The sequence below is a fragment of the Carcharodon carcharias genome, chromosome 4, assembly GCF_017639515.1.
Source record: "Carcharodon carcharias isolate sCarCar2 chromosome 4, sCarCar2.pri, whole genome shotgun sequence".
NCBI lineage: Eukaryota > Metazoa > Chordata > Chondrichthyes > Lamniformes > Lamnidae > Carcharodon > Carcharodon carcharias.
The window spans coordinates 110193193-110217586 of NC_054470.1; the positions used below are offsets into that span (position 1 = coordinate 110193193).

At 39.4% G+C, this 24394-nt stretch overlaps 1 protein-coding gene across 1 annotated transcript in view; it reads right to left on the reverse strand.

Moving 5' to 3' along the window:
• ecpas (Ecm29 proteasome adaptor and scaffold) overlaps positions 1–24394 on the reverse strand; it is a 108562-nt gene that overhangs the window by 74770 nt on the left and 9398 nt on the right. Inside the window, exons 2-7 of the mRNA XM_041185984.1 lie at positions 20560–20690; positions 18414–18530; positions 17121–17239; positions 5740–5889; positions 3737–3890; positions 930–1069 (exon numbers count right to left, since the gene is read on the reverse strand). Coding sequence (XP_041041918.1) covers positions 930–1069; positions 3737–3890; positions 5740–5889; positions 17121–17239; positions 18414–18530; positions 20560–20690 — 811 coding nt within the window. The remainder of the gene's footprint in view (positions 1–929; positions 1070–3736; positions 3891–5739; positions 5890–17120; positions 17240–18413; positions 18531–20559; positions 20691–24394) is intronic.

Sequence of the window (24394 nt, forward strand, 5' to 3'; positions counted from 1 at the left end):
ATTTAAAGAGGTTACTTGCAGTTAAAAAAGTTAACTGCACAAAATTAAACAACATTAAGACAGCACTGCAGTTGCAAAAAAAAGCATTAACTTCTGAGCTATGGTTTATATTGTTCCACACTTCTGACGCATTTGAAAAGTGTATGCACAAGCTGACAGCAGGTTTGAATCCGACACACTGAATCACGGAGCAACAAACAAACACGATTCTCCATATGCTGAATTACTAAACGCAACTTTTTTGGCACTCATCCAATTCTCACCTACTGAGCAGCTCTGATTTCCATCGCTCTACCACTGGCGGTCATGTCTTGAGTTACCTAGGCCCTAACCTCTGGAATTCCCTCGTTAAATCTCTCCGCCTTTCTACATCTCTCCTCCTTCAAAATGCAACCTCTGGAATTCCCTCGTTAAATCTCTCCGCCTTTCTAAATCTCTCCTCCTTCAAAATGCTCCTTAAAACCTTCCTCTTTGACCAAGCTTTTGGTTACTTGCCCTAATATCTCCTTACATGACTCAGTGTCAAATTTTGTTTGATAACATTCCTGTAAAGTGCCTTGGGAGGTTTTACTATATTGAAGGCGATGTGTAAATACAAGTTGATTTGTTTGTGGAAGGCAAGAGAGCACACCCTGGCTTCCCAGAGATAGGTGAAAACTGGGGAAGAATGTATAATGAACCATCACAGTGCCCCAGCTGAACACTCCCTTGAAGCTGAAATTGGTTGTGACTGGTCCGGACAAAAGGTAAAAAAAAAAAGTTGTTCATTTTCAGCCCATTATAAAATAACATAAATGACATACATAATTTAATTAAAAAGCTATCCAAAGAAATTACGTAAACCTAAAATAATCCTTCAAATATTCAAATTGGTTGATATTAAGTATAGACTCTAAAAGTTTTTAAAATAGGAAAGCCTTAATTCTTACCTTTGCATGCTTTTCACCTCCATATCAGCAGCAGTTGCCACACTGTGCCGAGTGTCACTTGATGCTACCACCAGATGAACAATTGCTTCATTTTCCGGTATGTGCTCCGCTTCAATGAATTTCACGATTCCTAATTTGCACTATATTCAGATATTAATTAGGATCCATATGCAAGCAGTTTTTCTCCCCATCCCCAAAACAATTGCTAAAATCATCAGGGTATCAATTTTAACAGAATTGATCAGTTGAAGTGCTGCTGTTTCACATCTATAATCAAAATTACATTTTTAAAGTTGTCATCCTCTAATCTGGAAGCACACCTACATGCATGGTCTGACCCTTTTCAGAGTCTATCTTTTCTTTCAGGGAGGTTTAATTATGAAACTTTTTATTCTTTTAGCTTTTTATACATTAGAATTTTCAACATATTTATAAACTCTCCACTCCAGCCCACCACCCCCACCTTGATGCTCTTGAACCTCTCTTTCCCTATCAGAAGGTCAAAAACAAATCTGGCTCCTGTCTGTTCACCATCAACTCCTGGTACCCCTCCTGTTTGAAATAGTTAAACAAACATACAGATGTAATCTGCACCGTAGTGAAAGCCTGCACATATTTTAAAATAATATTTTAATATTCTATAATATCAAAAGTCTGATGTCTGCACAAATTTCTGTCTGTGCCACTGAACTTTTCCTGTCAAACTTGGTGCCAATTCATCCCCCTCTTTCATCCCCACCATTATAATGATTGCATCAGACATAGTCATATCCACTCCTCTGACTATACATTGATTGTGTCAGGTGTAATCATACCCACTCTTATCTATGATTATATTATGATATAATCATACCATGTCCAATTCTGTGCTCATGAATTATTCTGAAGTTATAAATGAATATTCAATAACATAGAATTGCCTGTGTGCTCCCTCTGTAGGCTTTGGCAGCACCAAGTCTCTATGTCCTCTATCTCAGTCCTGCTTCCAAGTGGCCGTCATCTGGAAATGGCTGCCAAACTGCGTGTAGCTGGCTTCCAAGATGGCTGTGCTGGCTACTTTCTTGCCACCAGTTTGCCTCAGTTGGTGCGGCTAATGATGGCGCAACATCTTAATGCAGCTGGTCTGATCCCTCAATACTGCTACCAATGTTTGCACATAAGGTACATGGCAATGGGCCATTTGTAGTTATGGTGGGCTAGTGGTTATGTTACTGGACTAGTAATTGAGAAGCCTGGACATATGATATGGAGACATGAGTTTAAATCCCACCACACAGCAGCTGGGGCATTTAAATTCAATTAATGAAAAAATAAAATCTGGAATAAAAACTAGTGTTTCACCATCTGCTGTGCAGGGATTCAAACCCAGGTCCCCAGAGCATGACTGTGGGTCTCTAGAATATGAGCCCAGTGACAATACAACTATGCCACCGCCTCCTTTACATAAATGTGGAGTTCCCAGCACCAGTGGACCAGATAGTCCCATCAGAACAGTGGCTTCCAACTACTCAATTTTTTTTATTTGTTCACGGGGCACTGTTTTAAAATTAGGGGTCGCCCTTTTACAACAGAGATGAGGAGAAATTTTTCTCTCGAGGGTTGTGCGACTTTGGATTTCTCTGCCTCAGGTGGTGGTGTAGGCGGGGTCATTGAATATTTTTAAGGCAGAGGTAGATAGATTCTTGTTAGGCAAGGGAATCAAAGGTTATCGGGGTTAGATGGGAATGTGGAAATTGAGACACAAGATGAGCCATGACCTTATTGAATGGCGGAGCAGCTCGAGGGGCCGAATGGTCTACTCCTGTTCCTTTGCCATCTATCATGAATGCTAACAGCACCACTGAAATGATTTGAGGCTGGTTGCAAGTTATCCAGTTTGTAAGAAACCAGCAATGTCCTTTATAGCACTGCCAGACTTCACAGACCAACCCCAACTTCATGGGAGGTAAATGACCAGACTGATGGGGTTGTTAACTTAAGCAGCTGCAAGATTTGCATTTGCGCTTTAAACTTTGGAACTGATTTTCACAAATATTATGCTTGCACATTTATCTATTGTTGTGCAGCATAAGCCGAAAGAGTTCTCTGATCGAAATAGGACTGAGAAAAAAAAGGATATGAAAGTCAGTTTGAAGAATGTCCACACTTAAAGAGTCAAAGCCTTTATTTCAAAAATTGTCAGAAAACACCTCAGACCTTTTTTCCCTTAAAATGTATGCGTCACACCTGGTTTGGTTACCTAAATTTTTACTGCACAAAAAAAATGCCAACAGCCTGAAAGCAAGCTTTGTACTTATGGCACATTTTATTCAGCTGGTCTCCTTTAAAATCATGTACAGGCTTTAGAACTCATCTTCTCCCAGTGAACAGTTTTTGGATGAGGTTTTGGCCAAAGCATTGCATTGCACTGCATGAAGATTGCTCCAGTTTGGCGGGTGCATGGCAGGAAGAGAAGGAGAAACTAATAAGACTGGTTTGGTTCCACCAATGTACACTTCATAAATCAGTCAGTTATTTACTAGCACAGATTGCCCTCACTTTACAAACCAAGTTCTACCCTGCTAGCAAGGGCCAGCTACACAGTGACAAGCAGAGGCATTATTTTCTTTTGGGGGGAGTGAGCAGCTTTAGAATGGGGAAAGGAATTGATTTATTTTCCAGCTAGCTCATCTTACCTAACTTCAAATCATTAACTAACAAAGTTGAAAGATTGGTTGCAACGTGTAACCCATTAATGAATGCCCTTTCATAGTTCAAGAAGCCCACTGTAATCTATCTGTTCACCATCACTAATACAAATTCCATACCTGTTCCAGCTGTTCAGGCGTCCATGGGTTATCACCAACAACACGTTTGGCTGCATATGAGCTCATGCCCGGCGGTGGCTGAGCAATACCACCAGTACTGGAACCTTGCTGTGAGCCCTGGCTTGGACGATTCTGGGGCTCACTCAACACAAACCTAAACCAGAACCAGTTGTAAGATGCAACAAAACTTATTTCTAGTAACATTTGTTACAATAGTTCTAGCTGAAAGCATTATTATAGAAAAGCCACGATGAGCTGTTTACATTCAACAGGCCACAAGACCACTTTACAGGACGCAAGGGTGTTAATCAATTCCAAAAAACAAATAACTTCTACGTAAAGATTTGAAAGACATCTTGATTTTTCTGAAGGTTTTGCCTTATATCTGCAACTGCTGTGCTCAATGCTAGTGAAATGCTTGAAAAATCTGAATTATGCTTGATTGTTAAAAAAAAACCTCTACTTCCACCCCCATACATTGCACAAAGTATGGTTTTTATAGCACAATCAAATCTACAAAGTTTTTGGGGGTCTGGCCTCACAATGCCCAATGGAAGACACTGAAAACAACAAGGTACTGATGACAGGTGACCATTTGAGTGCAATAACCTAAACAAGATACCCAGTTCTTGGAGTCTCCATAGGTAAATGCACGATATATATATAGTAGTACTAGGTTACACACAGGAATGATTAGTCAATCTGTAGGGACACTAGTGGAAAGCACAATAGCAGCATTACAAGAGTTTTTTATGCTTAAGAAAGCTTTGTTATAATAAGAATATAAAGGATAAATTCATTGAAACTTACAGCACAGGAGGCCATTCAGTCCATTGTGCCCATGCTGGCTCTTTGAAAGAACAGTTCAGCATAATCTCACGTCCCTGCTTTTTTCTGCAACCCTATAAGTCCCTCAACTTCAAATGGCTGTCCAACACCCTTTTAAAATTACTTATGGAATCAGCTTCCATTTCAATCCAAGTGAAAATATTTATTTCCCCTCTAGATCTTTTGCTAATGATTCTGAATCTATTGATACCAGGTGGGATTCATTTCTCTCGATGTACGCCGTCAAAAACTCTCAGCATCTTGAACACCTCTATTAGGTCACCTCGCAACCTTCTCTGTTCCAAGGAGAACAGTGCCAACTTTTCCAACCTCTCCACAACCTCACTGCTAACATTCTGGTCAACCTCCTCAGTACCCTTTCTAAGGCCTTTAAATCTTTCCTGAAGTGTGGTGCCCAGCTGAGGCCTAACCAGTGATAACACAGCTGCACCTCAAGATTCTGAGTCAATTCAGGAACCCTCATAGTATGCCAGCAGTGAAGATTCACACCCCAGTTCTGCTGGTTGGACTGTCTGATAAGGAATATTGCCACGTGAAACTGAAACCATCACTTGGTGGAAATGAATGTTGAAGCACAAGATAGATTGCGGTAAATCTGACACTCATTTGATCCAAAAAAGTTTCTCCAAACCTTCCTAGTAACAGGTCAATTTAGTGAGAAATTGATTCTTATTACAGGGGTACCTGTCTCTGTACCATCCAACATTAGAAATACATCATTCTACAGTAACAGCATTCTAATTCTTGATGGCATGTGTTATATATTTTACCCCAATAGAATTGTGCTAGAAGAACTGGGAAAAAAAGATTGATATGTTTAACTCTGAGATTAGAGTTGAAACTGCTCTATTGTGCTTCAGTGAATGAACTGGCTCCTGTGGACCAGCTGGGCTGAATGGCCTGTTTCTGTGCTGTAAATTCAATGTAATGGCAATGTTGAAACACTGGAATTGTTCAAATACTTAAGAGATGCAGGGTATTGAAATACTTTGTGTTTTTGTGGAAACTAAGTTGGGAAAAGAAACAACATGGAGAAGAATGCTTTGTTTTCTGGCGGCATCAGCATTGTACTAATTAACCGTTACCCCTTTTAATAATTTCCAGCAAGTAAGCAGACTTCATTTGGAAGGGGGGGAGAACCTTTATGTACATACCCGTAAGGCATCAACAGAACGTCCAACATAAAGTCTAATAACTGCTGAACAATCTTTGGTTTCTCTCCCAAGTTGAAAATAGATATTCCTTTGGTTTTTTCTGGTGGGTATTTCATATAATACAATGCTGGAATTAGCAACTGCATTAGGCTGGAAGACAGAGCAAAGGTTTTCATCTGATTTGCAACTACGCAAAAGATATTTGTTAAAGTTTTCTTTTCAAATGCAGCAAAACCATTTAAAATGACACACTCAATGCAAAATCTTTCAAAGCTATTTTATAAACTTCTTCAAAAAATGTTGAAGACCTATCCATACTCAATTTTATGTTTAAAAGCTGCTCAAAATTTAAATCTTAGAAACCTGTAACTTGGTCATTGTGTGTTAATGAACCATCACATGGGCCGTGTTGACAAGCCGCAGTTTTGAGCTAATGGGTATCATTATGGATTTGTAATTACCAAAAGTAAAATTGCAGGCAAAGACAGCATCAGAATTCAGCAGACTACGTTGTTCTATTGTAGAAATAAATGGCACTCAGAGGAGACATTAGGGAGTTGATATTTGGAATTTTGTAACCTTTTGGTCCTGGTAAAACTAATTTTATTAATCCACAAATGACAAATATTAATTTAGCTTGTGATAAATTAAGACAAACTTTGTCCATAATATTGGTATTGACATCTCTTAATATTCTAGTCTCCACACTATAAAAAGGACATAGAAGTACTCAAGAAAGTGCAAAAAAGATATACAATGATGGTAGCAGAAATGAGATATTCTAGCTATCAGGAAGGATTGAACAAACTGCAGATTTTTTCTTTGGAAAAGGAAATTTTGGAGGGGACCTGATAGAGGTCTTTAAAATTATAAATGGGTTGGATAGGGCGATTTGGAGCACACATTCCAACTTATGTGCAAACTCAAAACTAAGGGCCATAAATACAAGCGCAAATTGTTGTGAATGCTGGAGTTCTGATCAAAGGTCATCAACTAGAAACATTAACACTGCTTTTCTCTCTCCACAAATGCTGTCAAAGACTTGCTGAGTATTTTCAGCATTTTCTGTTTTTATTTTAGATCATTAAAACAAGATAAGTCACAAATAAATCCAACACGGAAATGGGGAGAAATTCCTTTCTCAGCGAGTGGTTAGAAACTTGTTACTACTGGAACTAGTTGAGCTAAATAGCTCAAACCTAAAAGCTTTCAAAAGGAAATGAGACGAGCATGAGGGAAAAAGGAATAGAAGGAATAGTGGCTGAGATGAGTGCTACTAACACCAGCAAAGAAAAATTGTGCTGTATAGCTTGTATCTGCACATTTTAAAATATCTCCACCTTGAGAGATTTGCAGGAAAATCAAACTTGGCTTTACTAAACACTATATTTTTGCACTTAACCACTGTAAAGAACATATATTTTTATTTCTGTTGGACTGTTGTAAAGAACATATCTTTTTATTTTCTGTTGGACTGTGGATTAAAATTACAATGGCTGCAGTTTGAAAGACATGTCCACTGGGACAGGATGAGAGATATATACAATGTTGCAGTCCTGGAATAGAATGTGCCATGAAAGGCAGGATGGTGCCAGAAAGGAGTCCTGGACCAGGGGAGCTGCCTGACAACAGCATTTTAATTGGCTTCTGGCCAAGTGACCAGGGTTTTGTGTGGTAACAGTGCAACAGAAAGCTCTTGGCCTGCAAAGAGAAAACATCTAAAATCTCTTTTCCTCATATCTCTATAACCAGCTCTTTCTCTCTCTGGGGAAACCGCTGTAAAAAGGAAAAGGGGAAACCATTGTTAAAGACACTGAAAAGCAAGTTCTCAACCAGTGAACTAAATACTGCAAGTACTAGAAGGCCACCTTGTGTCATCAACAAGAACTGAAAGGAATTTGGAAGACCAATCAAAACTAACTCATTGAATCCTGTACTTTGAATTGGTGCTATTGAACCGTTTTATCCCACCCTTAAAATCCACGTTTTGTGTGTCTTATGTGTCTTTTATGTATAGGGATTAAAGAAGGGGGTAGAGATTAAGTTACAGTGTCAGAAGTTCACGGTTCATATTTCTTTCTTTTGCCACTGGTTAACGACAGTTTGTTCAATAAACAGTTATTTATGTATTAAGTTTATAAACCTGGTGCTGGTATTTTGTTAACCTAAATTAAACAGTTAGGTAGAATTGGGGCAATCTAATGGTTTGGTCAAACTTGCCACATTTGTCACGGCTCAGGGAACAGTGGGGCTTGGTACCACAGCGCACTATCCCCAGTGAGTCATGACAAAGTTTGGGGGCTCGACTGAGATATTTTGGAACAAAAGATGACGGCGATTTGGTGTAGATTTATTAAGTAATAGATGTTAAAAGGAAACACCAGGTTTGTACTGTCAAAAATAAGATGGCACTGGAAACTGCTAAAGCTTTCCTACAAGTAGAAGAGATGTCCCTGACAATGTTACAAGGAATCCCAAAAGCCAGGTTACTCGAATTGGCAAGTAAATTAAGAGTAGGATTAGCTGTTAAAGCTAGGAAGGCAGAGATAATCGGAGAGGTGGCACAGCATTTGAAACTGGAAGGAATATCCAAGAGACCAAGTTGTCCAAGGGGTGGTTCATTGGAATGGGCTCAAATTCAGTTGCAAATAAAATATTGGAATTAGAGGCAGAAGAAACAGAAAAGGAAAGAGAAAAGGCATTCCAAAGGCAGAAAGGGCAGAGAAAGAAAAATAAAAGGAAAGAGTGCATTTCAAAGGGAATTAGAAATGGCAAAACATAAACTTGAACAGGAAAGAACAGAAAGAGAAAAAGAGAGAGAATTCCAGCTTAGAATGCTGGCAGTTAAAAATGAGACTCCAGTAGGTGAGGCAGGAATTATTTCCAAACCAGAACCCAGTGGGGAGATGTTTAAATTTGTACAAACTCTTCCAAAATTTGAGAAAAGGGATGTTGAAGCATTCTTTATTTCATTTGGAAGGATATTTAAACAGATGAACTGGCCAAAGGAAAACTGGACATTGCCCAAACAGAGCAAATTGACAGATAGAGCACAGGAAATTTATGCTTCACTGTCAGAGGAGGTTTCTAGGGATTATGTTGTGGAGAAAAAGGCCATTTTGAGTGCTTATGAGTTGGTCCCTAAAGCATACAGCTAAAAGTTTTGAAATTTAAGGAAACAGCCTGGGCAAACTTACATTGAATTTGAAAGGATTAAGCAAAGTTGTTTTGACAGGTGGACATAAGCATTGAAACCATCTATGAAGTTCTCAGAGAGACTATTCTCTTAGAAGAATTTAAAAACTCCCTACTTTCTGTAATAAGAAGCCTGTTAAAGACCAAGGGGTTGCAACTGCTAGACAGCCAGCAGTAATGGCTGCCGATTATGAGCTGATCCATAAAACTAAATGTTTTTTTCATCACCCCCATAAATTTGAAAAAGGTAGAAAGTGGGAGAGTGAAAGGAAGGCAGGTAGCCAAGGTAAATAATGGATAGCCGGGAATACCTTGAGATCTCCTCCCCAAATCAGGGGGGAAGGTATGGAGGGTGTGGTGAAACTCAAAGGCCTAAGTGTTTCCATTGTACTTCGTTCAGAATGCTGGGAGTTGTAAGGGAAACCCTTGGGACTTACTGGAATTCGAAAGAGTGAATCTGAAAAGAAAATGCCACGGATCAAATTGTAGCTTTAACTACAAATAAAGGTCTGGAGGTAAACACTGCTGTGAATGCAAGTGAAATGAATAAGGCAGATGAGAGATATAAAGGCTTTTTGTTGAAAGGAAATATAACCCCCTTTTAATCAAATAATGCAGCTAAACACATAACTATATTAAGGGACACAGGAGCTACTCGAACTCTTTTGCTGGAAAAGGACCTAGTTTTCCCTCCAGAGAGTTCAATGAAAGCTAAAGTACTGGTAAATGGGATATGTGGAGAGTATATCCTGGTTTCATTGTACAAAGTGCATTGGAGTGTGATTTGGTGTCTGGACGGTGGCTGTAAGTGGTTAAGAAATTACCTGTGAATGGAGTTGATTTACTCCTGGAAAATAATTTGGCAGGAGTGAAGCTTATAGATTCGCCCATAATTACGGAAAGTCCGAGACAGACTAAAGAGATGGAGCAGTTACGAGAACAGGTTCCTGATATTTTTTTTTCCATTGTGTGGTGACCAAAGCAATGGCTAAACAAAGTCCATCACCAGAGGTCAAGGTAATACCATGAGCAGATGTCAAGGTAATACCATGAGCAGATGTCAGAGTAGCCGAAACTTTCTTTAAGGATGAGAGTAATTCAAAGGAAGTGTTTGGCATGTCTTCATTAATTGAGGCTCAGAAAGCAGATGCAGAGTTAAACAAACTAGCACAGTCAGCTCACACCGAAGCTGAGGTGGAAGGAGTGCTATTACATTAAAAACTGAGTTCTGATGCGGAAGTAGAGACACCCTCACGGACCTGCGGATGAGGAATGGATGGCTGTTCATCAGATAATGGTACCACCCAATATATAGTGAGGAGATATTGCAAGTAGCACATGAAATTCCTATGGCAGGGCGTGTAGGAATACAGAAAACCCAAGCATCGATAAACAGGCATTTTACCTGGCAAGTCTTCATAAAGATGTAGTGCAATTTTGTAAAACGTGTTATACATGTCAGGTAGTAGGTAAATCTCAAACGTAATCAAATCAGCACCTTTAATACATACCAGTTTTTGAAGAACCGTTCAGTCAGATATCAGTAGATTGTGTAGGATCATTACCCAAAAACAAAAGCAGGACATCAGTATATCCTTACAATCTTGGATATGACAACCCGATTTCCAGAAGCTATTCCTTTAAGGATAGTTACAGCGAGGGTGGTAGTGGAAAAGTTAACTCAGTTTTTCACTTGTTATGGCAACCAATTGAAATACAATCTGACCAAGATTCTAACTTCATGTCTAAGATTTTCCAGGACATAATCAGCAATTTCAGTATCAAACAACTAAAGTCGACTGCCCATCACCAACAGACACAGGGAGTTTTAGAGAGATACCATCAGACTCTCAAAACCATGATTAAGTCTATTGCCAAGAATTCCCAAAGGATTGGGACAAAGGATTAGATTTCTTACTATTTGCTACCAGAGCTTCTCGCAGTGAATCTATTGGATTTAATCTATTTGAATTGATCTGTGGTCATAAAGTAACAGGTCCCTTAAAAATGATTAAGGAAAAGTTCCTATATCAGAAAGACGAATCCTCGATGTTGGATTACGTGTCCATGTTTTCAAAAAGACTCACAGCAGCATGTAAAGTAGCACGCGAGCATTTGAAAATTTCCCAAGCAAAAATGAAAGAATGGGCAGACAAACATGCTACAACTAGAACGTTCCAAGCAGGAGATGAAGTATTGGTATTATTAAATTTGCAGGATGAACCCCTGAAAGCGAAATTCAATGGCCCCTACAAGATAGTTGGGAGATTTAGTGAAGTGACTCCTGAGCGTAGGAAGAAGAAATGGTTATGTCACATAAACATGTTGAAACAATATCATCGCAGGGAAGATGATAAGACAGAGCAAGTGTGCCAGGCGGTAGGACTAGTGGAGGATGACAGAGACAGTAAGGGCAAGGTAGAGGGAGAAGTAGACAGTGAAGTGAACCTCCTACAATTCGACTAGCCAATACGCAAATACTGGGACGGTTAGACACAGCGTTCTCATATTTAGAGGAAGGACCAAGGAAATATCTAATAAGGTTACTTAGGAAGTACAAGGGAATTTGTAGGGGTACACCTGGATGTACAACATTAGTCAGACATGATGTGGATGCAGGAGACTCAGTGCCAATAAAACAACATCGTTATCGGTCGAGCCCAAAAAAACTCAGTTAGAAACAGAGATCCAATATATGCCTGGCAATCAATTGATTGAGCTTAGCCAAAATGGGAGTTCACTGGTAGTATTGGTTCCTAAGCTGGATGGATCCACTAGATTTTGTATAGACTACAGGAAAGGGAATATAGTAACAAGGACAGATTTGTACCCAATTCCTGTTAGAAGATTGCAAAAATAGGGTTGGCAGTACCTCATTTCTTTCTAAAATTGATCTATGGAAGGGGTTCTGGCAAGTGTCATTAACATCAACAGCTAAAGAAATATCCACCTTTGTTACACCAAGTAGGTTGTATCAATGTCTAGTCATGCTATTTGGGTTTAAAAACGTCCCAGCTACATTCCAGAGACTTATTAATCAAGTCATAGCTGAAGTACATAACTGTATAGTTTATTTAGATGATGTCATAATATATAGTAACACATGGGAGGAAAACATGTAAAACAATTATAGGACCTGTTTAAGCAATTGTAGTTGGCTGGCTTAGTCATGAATCTGGCCAAAAGCGAATTTGCAAAAGCAAGGGTAAGTTATCCAGGTCACATTGTAGGACAAGGGCAAGTGTTGCCAAGAACAGCAACAGGGAACGCTCTAATAGAATTTCCATTTCTAAAACTAAATGAGAAATCATGAGGTTTTTGGGAATGTGTGGGTTTTATAGGAAGTTTGTGCCTAACCTCAGCACAATAGCTGTACCTCTCACCAATTTAAGAAAACAGACAAAAATGGTATGGTCAGCAGAACGCCAAGCAGCTTTTGAAAAGCTGAAGGCAATCTTAATAAGTGAACCAGTGTTGGTCGCCCCTGATTTTACCAAACCTTTTAAAATGGCAATTGATGCTAGTGACTTGGGGAGAGGTGCAGTCCTATTACAAGATGATAAATTAGGGATAGAGAAGTCGGTGGGGTACTTTTCCAATAAATCAATATCAGAGAAAGTACTCTACAGTAGAAAAAGAAATTCTAGTATTTTTGTTGTCTCTTCAACACTTTGAAGTTTATGTCCAACAATAACAAAGAAATATTAATCTACACTGACCAGAATCTGCTTGCATTAATTGAAAAGTTTAAAACTCGAAATGTGAGACTGTTTAGATGGAGCCTATTGTTTCAACCATTCAATGTAAAAATTGTTCACATTGCCAGCAAAGGTAACGTGATCACAGATGCATTTTCCGGATATAAAATAAAAAAATAAGTTAAAGGGGTAAGAAGTGCTGAAGATTGTATAAGGGGGAAGAAGGGTGAATGAAAGTAAGTCTCATGTTTTGTTGCCCATGTGTCTTATACCTTGTGATGAAGTGCATTCTTGAAATGGGGTTTCATCCCTTTTAAGGGTAGAGGCATGTAAAGAACATATCTTTTTGTTTCTGTTGGACTGCTGTAAAGAACATATCTTTTTATTTTCTGTTGGACTATGGATTAAAATTACAATGGCTGCAGTTTGAAAGACACGTCCACTGGAACAGGATGAGATATATAAAATGTTGCAGTCCTGGAACAGAGTGTGCCATGAAAGACAGGATGGTGCCAGAAAGGAGTCCTGGACCAAAGGAGCTGCCTGAAAACAGCATTTTAATTGGCTCCTGACCAGGTGACCAGGGTTTTGTGTGGTAACATTGCAGCAGAAAACTCCTGGCCTGCAAGAGAAAATATCTAAAATCTCTTTTCCTCATATCTCTATAACCTTCTCTCTCTCTGAGGAAACCCTTGTAAAAAGGAAAAGGGGAAACCACTGTTAGAGACATTGAAAAGCAAATTCTCAGGCAGTGAACTAAATGCTGAAAGTGCTGGAAGACCACCGCGTGTTATCAACAAGAACTGAAAGGAATTTGGAAGACATCGATCAAAATCAACCCATCAAATCCTGTACTCCGGAACTGATGTTATTGAACTGTTTTATCCCGCCCTTAAAATCTATATTTTGTCTGCTTTGTGTTTGTATAGGGATTTAAGAAGGGGGTAGAGTTTAAGTTATAGTGTTAGAAGTTAGCAGTTCATATTTCATTCTTTTGCCACTGGTTAACAACAGTTTGTTCAATAAACAGTTATTTATGTATTAAGTTTACAAACCTGGTGCTGGTATTCTGTTAATCTAAATTAAGCAGTCAGGTAGAATTGGGATAATCTGGTGGTTTGGTCAAAGTTTTCACATTTGTCACGGCTCAGGGAACAGTGGGGTTTGATATTACAATGCACTATCCCCAGTGAGTCATGACACCTTGTACAACATACTTACAAGCTGAAACTTTAATTTAGTGATCATCAGCTACTTAATAGGACATGTGGATTGAGAAAGAAACTACGAGCAGTAAATTAAAGCTTTAAATTAACGATCGAAAGTATTGTCCATTTCATATTTTATTAATATTTATTAGAAAGGAAGAAAGAAAAAGCTGCATTTATGCAGTCCCCTAATGTAGCCTCGAAGTCCAAAAGCACTTTACATCTGATGAGTTACTTCATGAACTGCAATATGGTCATGAAGGAAAATGCAGTAACCAATTTAGTGCAGAGTTAAACACATCACAAACAGAAAATCGGAATCAATCTGTTTCTTTTGTGGTAGATGAGGGAGGACTTTTGGATAGGTCACCTGTTATTCTTTGGACAACGCAATAGGATCCTTTATCGCTACCTCAACAGGAAGACGAGAATTTGTTTAATATATAATCAGATAGACAGCACCTCTGACAATACAGCATTCTCTTTGTACTGCACCAGTGTGTGAACCAAGGTTACATGCACCAGCTATAACAAGGCACAAGTGCTATCAACTACTGCTTTCTTATGCCTGATGTAGATATACAGCAACAGCTATACTTTTACATTCATGTGGTTAGGCCAGGTAATTACTGCATGGTTAGTGAGTGTATCATTGTGATGCCTCCTTCATAATTGTGATTTGGGCAATGAGTCATTATACATTCCATGGTCTGTTCTGAGTGATCACAATTGCACTTTGGATTTTTGTTAATTTAAAATCAATTAAACCAAACTGATACTTAGTTGGCCTTTTTAGATGACACTTAAAAGATGTAAAAAAAAGCATTAATATTTGGCATTTAATGTAAATGAATTCCAGTTGGAGGGTGTGCAGGGTGGAAAGTTAGAAAATGTGAAACCTCAGTTAAAAAATAGGCTTTGAAAAGGTTTTGTTTTAGTAGGTGGAAAGAAACGGTGAAGAAATAATTCCTACATAGAATTTGATCATGTGTTTGATCCTAATAAAATTATGCACTGCCTCACAACAATTTTCTCCTTAACTAAAAGACAAAACTTTGCCAGCAAACTACAGTACATTAGGGGAATTGGATTTTCAAGCAATTTAAGATAAAAGATTTTATTTACTATTTTGCTCAGATCGAGTCCTGAGGGGATTTAAACTTCTCCTTCACTATCTTCTCATCGCCCCTCTCAAACAATCTGGTATTGAGAAGAAATACAAAGACAACTGGTATCATACCTTGCATAAAGGAAGATGGTTGTGGTTGTTGGAGGTCAATCACCTCAGTTCCAGGACATCATTGCAGGAGCTCCTCAGAGTAGTGTCCTAGGTCCAAACATCTTCAGCTGCTTCATAAACAACCTTCCTTCCATCATAAGGTCAGAAGTGAGGATGTTCGTGGATGAGTGCACAATGTTCAGCACTATTTGTGACTCCTCAGATACTGAAGCAGTCCATGTCCAAATGCAGCAAGACCTGGACAATATCCAGGCTTGGGCTGAAAAGTGGCAAGTAACATTCATGCCACGCAAATGCCAGGCAATGACTATCTCCAACAAGGGAGAATCTAACCCTTTGACATTCAATGGCATTACCATTGCTGAACATCTGGGGGCTACCACTAACTAGAAACTGGACTAAATACTGTGGCTACAAGGGCAGGTCAGAGGCTGGGAATCCTGCAATGGGTAACTCATCTCCTGACTCCCCGAAGGCTGTCTACCATCTTCAAGGTACAAGTCTGGAGTGTGATGGAATGCTCTCCACTTGCCTGGATGAGTGTGGCTCCAACAATATTCAAGAAGTTCAACACCATCCAGGACAAAGCAGGCTACTCGATTGGCACCCAATCCACAAACATTCACTCACTCCACCACCACACACAGTGGCAGCAGTGCGTACCATCTACAAGATGCACTGCAAGAACTCACCAAGGCTCCTTAGACATCACCTTCCAAATCCTCGATTGCTACCATTTAGAAGGACAAGGACAGCAGACACATGAGAACATCACCACCTGGAAGTTCCTCTCCAAACCACTCACCATCCTGATTTGGAAATATACTGCTGTTTTTTCATCGTTGCTAGGTCAAAATCCTGGAACTCCTTCCCAAACAGTGTTGTGGTGCACCTACACCACATGGCTTGCAGCGGTTTGAGAAGACAGCTCACCATCACCTTCTCAGGGACAATTAGGGACGGGCAATAAGTTCTGTACTAGCCAGCAACGCCCACATACTATGAATGGATAAAAAGACACATCTTCCTCTATATTTATAAAAGGACTTGAAAGGTACACTTAAAGTTGTGGTTGCGTTCCTGAAAATCATGATTTTTAAGTGAGACGACTTTAAGTGAATCATAGGTTCCCGAAGGAATCAATATTAAAACTGGAGTTAGGGTCCTTCAGACAGTTCTCGCCTGGAAAAACCAATGTACAAGTTCAAATACTGCACCATACATGTGCAGCACTGTGCATCCCTAGCTGCAATAACTTGTAAAATAAAATAAATCACTAAATAAACAAGAAATACCATATCAATACATTAAATTGTTCTAAAAAATTACAGTACTCATCTTAGCACAGTACTTTAAGATTGACCAGGCTCCATCTAGTGGGAGAAATTGGTTGGTGTGGGTAGCCCCTAAAATCTCAGAACTACCTGCACTGGCCAACTTCTACAACTAGATGATGACCAGAACTTCAGTGCAAGTTCAGAAGTGAAGCTAGGAGGGGAGTCAAAAGTTGGGACCTGCTGAAACAGGCCCCGAAGACTAAGGTAAAAACAGAAGCCAGGCATCGGCAAGGCCCGGTGTCAGGAAGGGTAGGAGCAGGAGGAAGAAGGACTGAGGGCAAGTCTTCAGAGCAGACAGACCATAGAAGAGGAAGTCTGTGGCAAACGACATTAAAGTGAAACTGGCAAAGTTAAACAGATATATTGACAGTACTTTATCAATGATGCTAAAGTGAAACAACGTTCAGTGAGTCGACGTTAAGCGGGGATTTCTGCGTTGCAGATTGGTTATTTATACATGGCTAGTCAACACCCTAATCCAAATTAGAAACATTTTGGGCAATGATTTCTTATCCTTTTAATTACTTTAACATATTTTAGCAGTTTCAAGGAATTTGGGTAAAATAATGTGCCTTCTTCAAAGCCACTGAATGAGCACTTTTACAATACAAACATCAACATTTTGCTAACAAGGGCTTTTTCTGATGTCAGGTTTCCATCGGTATTGCAGTACTGCACCATGCTGCAATAACGAATACTGTACCTGTCTTGTTGTGGCTGAGGCTTGCTTTCCATTGCAGTAACCAAGGAAGGTGCTAATTCACATTGTTTCTCCACAGATAAACGGGGGTACCCCATCTTGATATATATTATTGTAAAATTCTGGGATGTAAAAAAAAAAGTTTGTTAAAGACGTTCATTTTATAAGATGAGAGATATCATTTTGATAACTCCTCTTGGTCGGCAAGATCAGAGGTTCCCCAAACTCTGTTTTAGTGAATAAATATCACGGCAACCTCACTGATTTAAAATCAACACTATCAGGTAAGAATGAGAAGAACAGAGCATTTGTCCTTTTCCAGATCAAATCCAAGTAAATTCACTTTCAAAAAGATCCAGTGTCAAGAAAATGAACATTTTTCTTGTTTCTAATACAAGGTCAATATCAAGTGTTCCCACACCCAGTACATCATAGGCATTAAATCTAATCCCAAAAGAACATTCCTGGTGCAATGTTAATCATCCAATTCTTCCCCTACCACATCTCTGATTTTCTTTCCTTTTTAAAAATTAATTCACAGGGTGAGAACATCATTTGCAAGGCTAGCATTTATTGGCTGCCACTACAGGTGCTGATTTTTATCTGGGCATAGTCCCACTGGCACCAGAAGTCCCCTGGTACCACATTCCTAGTGGCTATTCTTCACTTGTGAGCCCAAGACAGTAAGTGTTTGCAAGCTACGTGACTGCGGGGGGCATACCAGCTCAGCCCGATCCTATTCACAAGCAACATCCACAGCAGCTACAGAATAACTCTGATGGGAGAGTCCGGGCCAAAGGCATACAACCTTAAAATTTGAACTAGGCTTTTCAAAGAAGCACTTCATCACACAAAAGGGTAGTGTAATCTGGAACGATCTCTCAAAATGAATGCTGATAGGGTTCAGATTTTGTGGATTCTGAACGGCAATAATAAAAAAACTCATAAGCCTGTTTAATGACGATTTAAATGTTTAATTACACATCACAATCCTGGAGAAGCTTTTTCTAATTCCTTTGAACAGCCATGTTGGTTCGCCACTGACCCCACAATATAGGTCTGAACTAAAGTCACTAGTCCCTCCATTTATGTCCCCAAATTGGTGAATAAAAATCATGTGCCATGAACAACACCCATGCGAGATGCATGAGGTTAAACCACGGCATATTCACATAACGAACCCACTTCCCACCACCCACCCGACTGCCAGTCCAGGTCATTTTACTTCCTTAAGTTGTTGGAAACAATAAATACAAAAAGAAATATCTACAAAAGGTAAATCAGATAGGTACATACTGTGACAAAGGAAACAGCAGCAGGATCCTGATATTGAACCAGCAGAGTTTCCACTGGTAACTGGATTTTAGGTCGACTCTTAATGCGCTTGTTCAGATGAACTAGCAGTTCCATGACCTGAATTTGAACACAGGAACAGCTGCTTACTTCACTGTAACAATAACTTGCACTTAGATAGAACCTTTGCTATATACACGATTGACAGTGGAAATCATACTTTTTTCCAGCAATACCATCATTTGTTGGCCTGGTGTCATTATTGTCTCAAACATCCATGAACTGATCGATGAGGAGGTGGTGGCAAAGTGGTATTGTCACCAGACTAGTATTCCAGAGACCCAGGGTAATGCCAGTAATAACTCAGTTTCGAATCCCACCACGGCAGATGGTGGAATTTGAATTCAATAAAAAGTTTAACGATGACCACGAAACCATTTCCGATTGTTGTAAAAACCTATCTGGCTCACAAATTACCCTTAGGGAAGGAAATCTGTCGTCTTTACCTGCTGGCCTACATGTGGCTCCAAATCCACAGCGATGTGGTTGACTCTTAGATACCCTCTGAACAAGGGCAATTAGGGATGAGCAATAAATGCTGGCCCAGCCAGTGATGCCCACATCCCGTGAACAAATAAAACCATGGCTGTTGGTTTTTTTGCATCAACTGAATTTAAACCTGCATAGTGGTAACAGGTTTCAAATGTTAAGTAAAGGATGGTCATCAAATGTATAATAACTGTGAATCAAGCTACAAAGCCAATCGGTAACATGTTTGTTATGTTACTAGACTAGCAATCCAGAGACCTGGTTTAATAATCCTGAGAATGTGAAGTCAAATTTCACCATGGCCGTTTGAGAATTTGAACTCAGGCAAAAATATCTGGAAATAATAAATTGGTATCAGAAGCAGAAGTGACCATGAAGCTATTGCATTGTCATAAAAACCCAACAGGTTCAATAACAGCCTTAGAGAAGGGCACCAGCCATTTTTATATGATCTGGCCAATATCCGACTCCAGTCCCACACCAGCGTGGTTAGTCTGAACTGTTCTCTGAAGTGGCCTACGCACTTATATGAAACACCGTAACAAAGAGTAACCCCATCACCCATCGGACTTAGGCAGTTCAAGAAGAAACCCCACCCCGCCTCAGGGCAACAAGGACTGGGTAAAAATGCTGCCCATGTCATTGATGTCCTTATTCCAATGTTGCACCTTCCTTCTTGTTTAAGTAAAATTAATTATTTGGGAGAAAGACTTCAGACTGAAAACATGCCTGGGTACAAGCAAATCTAAAAAGGAACATCTTTATGTGATGGTTATGTGGTTCCTTTATAAATGTCATTTATAATCAATCAGTATTTCATTAATGAGAGATTATCTTCTCTAAAGTCAACGATAATTTTAGAAAAAATGTTTTTCCTAAAAGATGTTATATTTGTCTTTGCCATAACCTGAGTATGGCCAAAATCTTCCATCTTAAATGAATCTGAGACCAATTATGGTATTGAAAATGTCTTGCAGTCTTGGTCATTGGACAATGTATGAATTAACATTCTCAGAATTCATATAGCAGTTACATCCTTCAACTTTGAACCCAACTGAACAGATCATCTCCACCTAGTCCCCTTGGTACTCCATGTATATGATTTGGAATTGCTGTTCCTGTGATTTGTATTGGTATCCCCAGACCAATCGCCTGTGTGGGTCTTCAAGTCCTATGTCCTAGCTACCATTATAACTGTCCATTTGCCCATGGCCAACTGTGCCAACTCCCAGTCCTACCACACACCATCACTGGCTTTCTCCTCTGTGACTTTGTCATTCTGAGGGCTTGAGTTCATCTGCTGTATCCCACCACACACTTAAAATGTCACTTTTGGCATTCTATCCCACACTTCTTTCTCAGTCAGCCTCCCTTAATTCTCGATTCTTTAAGGCTTCAAATTGAAAATCCTCGTCTTCAACTGCACGTCTGTCCACAGCCTGATCCCCTGCTCCAGCACTATTCGCCAGCAATAAAACTGAAAAATCAAACCCATTTTCTTTCCTTCTTAACCTTAACAATGCACAGATGTGTAACAGTCTTTAGACGTAAAAATCTAGACCGTAGCTTATAACAAAAGAGGAATGCCATATAAACTTACTTTTTTACGAACTCCTTCCTGAACACTTGACAGCTTCAGCAGAACAGGAGGAAGAAACTTTGAGATAATACTTTGCAACTGTTCATCTGTTTCAGCAAGACCAAGGCGCATAAAAACTCGTTCAAGTTGATCTAAAATGCATGAAACAAAACTCAGTGCGTTGTACATAACAAATTTTAAGTATGCCATTAATTACATGTACTACATATTAAAAGTTGTGTATTCCAAGTTGTTATTTTTAAACAATGGTTTACATTATTTGGAGATCATCGGGATGTTTTCCTGACCATTCATGATATCAGTCATGTGCAGACCTATGGTTCTGCCGCAACCATTTGCCTAAATTGCAAATCTTGGAAAAGAACTCAAAATATCATATAATCCTTCAGGTAGAACCAGCTGAACATGAGATTTAGGCCAATGGTTCTAGACTGCTATCTACAAATAGACTGCAGACAGTCTGTAATTTTAAGAGATAGATGGTGTCAATGATCCCCAAATAGGAGTCTGTTAATTGGTTGAGACCCATTTTCATTATCATGAAAAACCCTTTGTCCTTCAAAGAACCTATAATTTGATTGAAGGTCGATCCTAGGATTACAGGGCTTTAACACAGACAAACGGTAATTAGACTCCATTTTGAGATTACCCTAATTTACATACAACACACTGCAACCTCTGCAGTCCAGAATGTTTGGGGCAAAGGCATTTCTGGATTTTTGTATTCTGTGGACTATAAAATAACGTTAGAATGCCTAATCACAAGTTTGTGAACGGGATATAAATATGTACCTGAAGCATAAAATGTGCTAAAACTAGAGTTAAGACCTGTAATTTCGTGTTTTCAAATCCAGTCATTTGAAAATATGGGCTAATTCACTAATGCACAGGCATCCAGAATAAAACTGAGCATAAATGACAGTTAAGCAATACACTCCTTTATAAATGTTTTGTAAGGCCTGTAAATCCCAATGAATTCATAGTATACTGATGAAGACACTTGCAGTTATCTCAAATTCTTATTTAATCTGCACCCTCTACACCACTGCTTCCCAGACACACACACACACAGAATAATCAGCCCCTCTCTCCACTACCCCACACCGCACCCCTCCCAGCCTTTTGGTCTAGCAGCCAGTACCTGCAAAGCAAAATGGCCAGCCTGGGGTAAGAAGCAGAAACACAGCATAGTTTGAAACTGTCAGGCACCTTTCCAGCTTAGCTGCCTGGCATCCCAGCTTTGCCCACACTCCAGGCACATCTGTCAGGTACTAAATTACACATGCCTATTATCATGCACAGACCCTGTTAATGTTGCACAGCAAAGCCTGACCTCCAATTGCCTCAGGACCCCCTTGCCATTGGATCAAGGCCCCGCTTTGCCACAACTGTGTGGTGGTTGGCATGCTACGACTGCCCCATGTTAAAATAAAACCATGCACAGATATCTTACACTCATCAAAAATGTCTGGACCTTCATGGACAACCCTAACAGCAAGCGCTATCTGCCCCGCATGTGGCAGAGTCTGCATATTGTGCACTGGACTTATCAGCCACCTCTGGACCCTTTGAACCAGAGTGGAAGCAAGTCATTCTCAATCCCAAGGGACTGCCTAAGAAGAGGTGCACCTGGCTGCCTTTGCCTGCGCTAAGTCAGCGCACAAACATCCTGGGTCCACTTGGCACTCGCCGTTAGAACTGTTTTCAAAGTGTTATGATATGGCAGGCGGTATTTGCCAGACTGACCAAATCCCAACGGGAAACTTGGTCAAGCTATCACAACGATTTGCAACTTGCATTTTTATTATGAGAAGATATGTGTACTGAAGTCAGAAGTAAAGGTTCCACTACCACTTTTGGAGATTTTAAATATTAAATTCAAGCATTTATCAACATAAGAAAAGAAAACTTAAACACACAAGATTACAGTTACACAGTTAAATTTAGTTTTTACAACAGTTCCTAAAAGATTTCTACTTAGCCAGGCTCTCAAATAAACACTCCTTTCCAGGCAACATTTTATAGATTCTTAATCTATAAAACATCCAGTAATATTACTGCAAGGCGCCTACTGTTGCTATAGGGGAGATATCTCACAGGGATTCTTTCTGTTTCTCAATTGACAATGGAAATCCAAGGCTTGTAACAAAATCTTGCTGTCTGTAACAACCAGACACTTCTATGGGATGGCTAGAGGCTGCTTTCTTCACAGGTCTATCTTTGCACAGCACACTCTTCAACCTCTCACATGGCCACACCCCACACAGTGTTTAGTCCTTTCTTAAATATGCTTTTTCCTCTTTCATCTTTAAACCCATTGTTCTTAACTTTCTTTGGAAGTTACCTTTCCCAGAATATAAAAACCTTTCATGTTGTCTTCATGGCCACTACTTTCAAGAACAAAAACCAAAACTTAATAACGTGGCTTTATTCATTTATGATCTTTGCCAGCTGTAAAACTTCCTTTTTTCTCTCTTTGAAATTCAACAGCTAAAAATTCAACTCATTTATCTCCTAATGTAAATTCTTATTCATGTTGCATTTACTTGTATCCCATCTTAGCTTGTTCATTTCCACTTCAAAATGCCTGCTTTTACACCTAATTCTTTGATGATTTAAACCTTGTAGTCTGACTGTCTTCAGTTTAATTAAATCAGTCACACGCAAACATACACACAGCCCCCACAAGCCTGCTTCACAGTATCCCACAGTAATATTGGAAAAAATATTTCTTCACAAAAGCATAAAGAGCACTTTGGGATCACCATCCGCCCCTTGCTGTTTGTTGGCACTGATGCAATCATGGCTCCTGGGCTGTTGCAGCGAGTGGCAAGTCTGAGAATTGTGTGGGGGCTGCTGAAAAAAAAATTCCAGGCAACTAGTGTTTCCGGATTTTGGAGTTCCAGACAGGACAGGTTACAGTTATTATGTTTATTTGTGGATCTCCCACATTAAGTCAGGTGGCGCCAGCTTCAATTACATTTCGTGAACAATGTATTATTCTGTGACCAAGATAAAACTGATCCCATGAAGACTGCAATTCCTATTTCTTTCTTCAGTAAACTGGTTCAACGGTAAACTGGACGTTCACTGTTTTTGCTCGGACGATGTTGCAGATTGGAAAGTGCCAGTAAGTTTCAGACTGCCAATCAGAATTAATCAGCAATAAAGCAGAGTGAAGTATATGGATTGTGCATGCTGTACAAATTTTAATATGTTACCAGTAAATCCTATCCAGTGTTAATCACATTAAGTCTATTAATATACTGCTTTATAAGCAACATGTTATATCATGTAATATAAAATATATTCTTCTGTTACTAAAGGGGAAAATAATGTTTCCTTATTCACTCCTGGCAGAGAAATAAACTTACTTCCCTCATGCAGGACAGTCTAGTTACATAAATAAATCTGTGCAAGTGCCATGCGGAGGAGGGCAGTTGAAGAGAACAGCTGTTTACCTAGAATATCAATTGCGCAGACTGTCTGATCTCTGTAGTTTTTAAGGGGTAGTGGGCAAGGAAAATACAACTTATGAAAATTAAACTAATTTTCTATCTTCTTTACCAAATCTCCCTGCAACTGCGCTTAAATCTTGTTACAATTTTCAGCTCAAAGATGTTTTAAGCTCAGGACCTTTACAAAAAAACCTCCCTTCAAACTTAAAGAATGGAACAATCCTGCTAAAACTTGATTTATAGAAACTATTGTTCAAGAAAATAAGATTTAATATTTATAAAGCTCATCATGTTCTCAGAATGTCCCAAAACAATTCATTAACCAATTAGTTTTGAGTGCGGTTACTGTTAGGCAAAGTGGCAGTCAATTTGCAAAT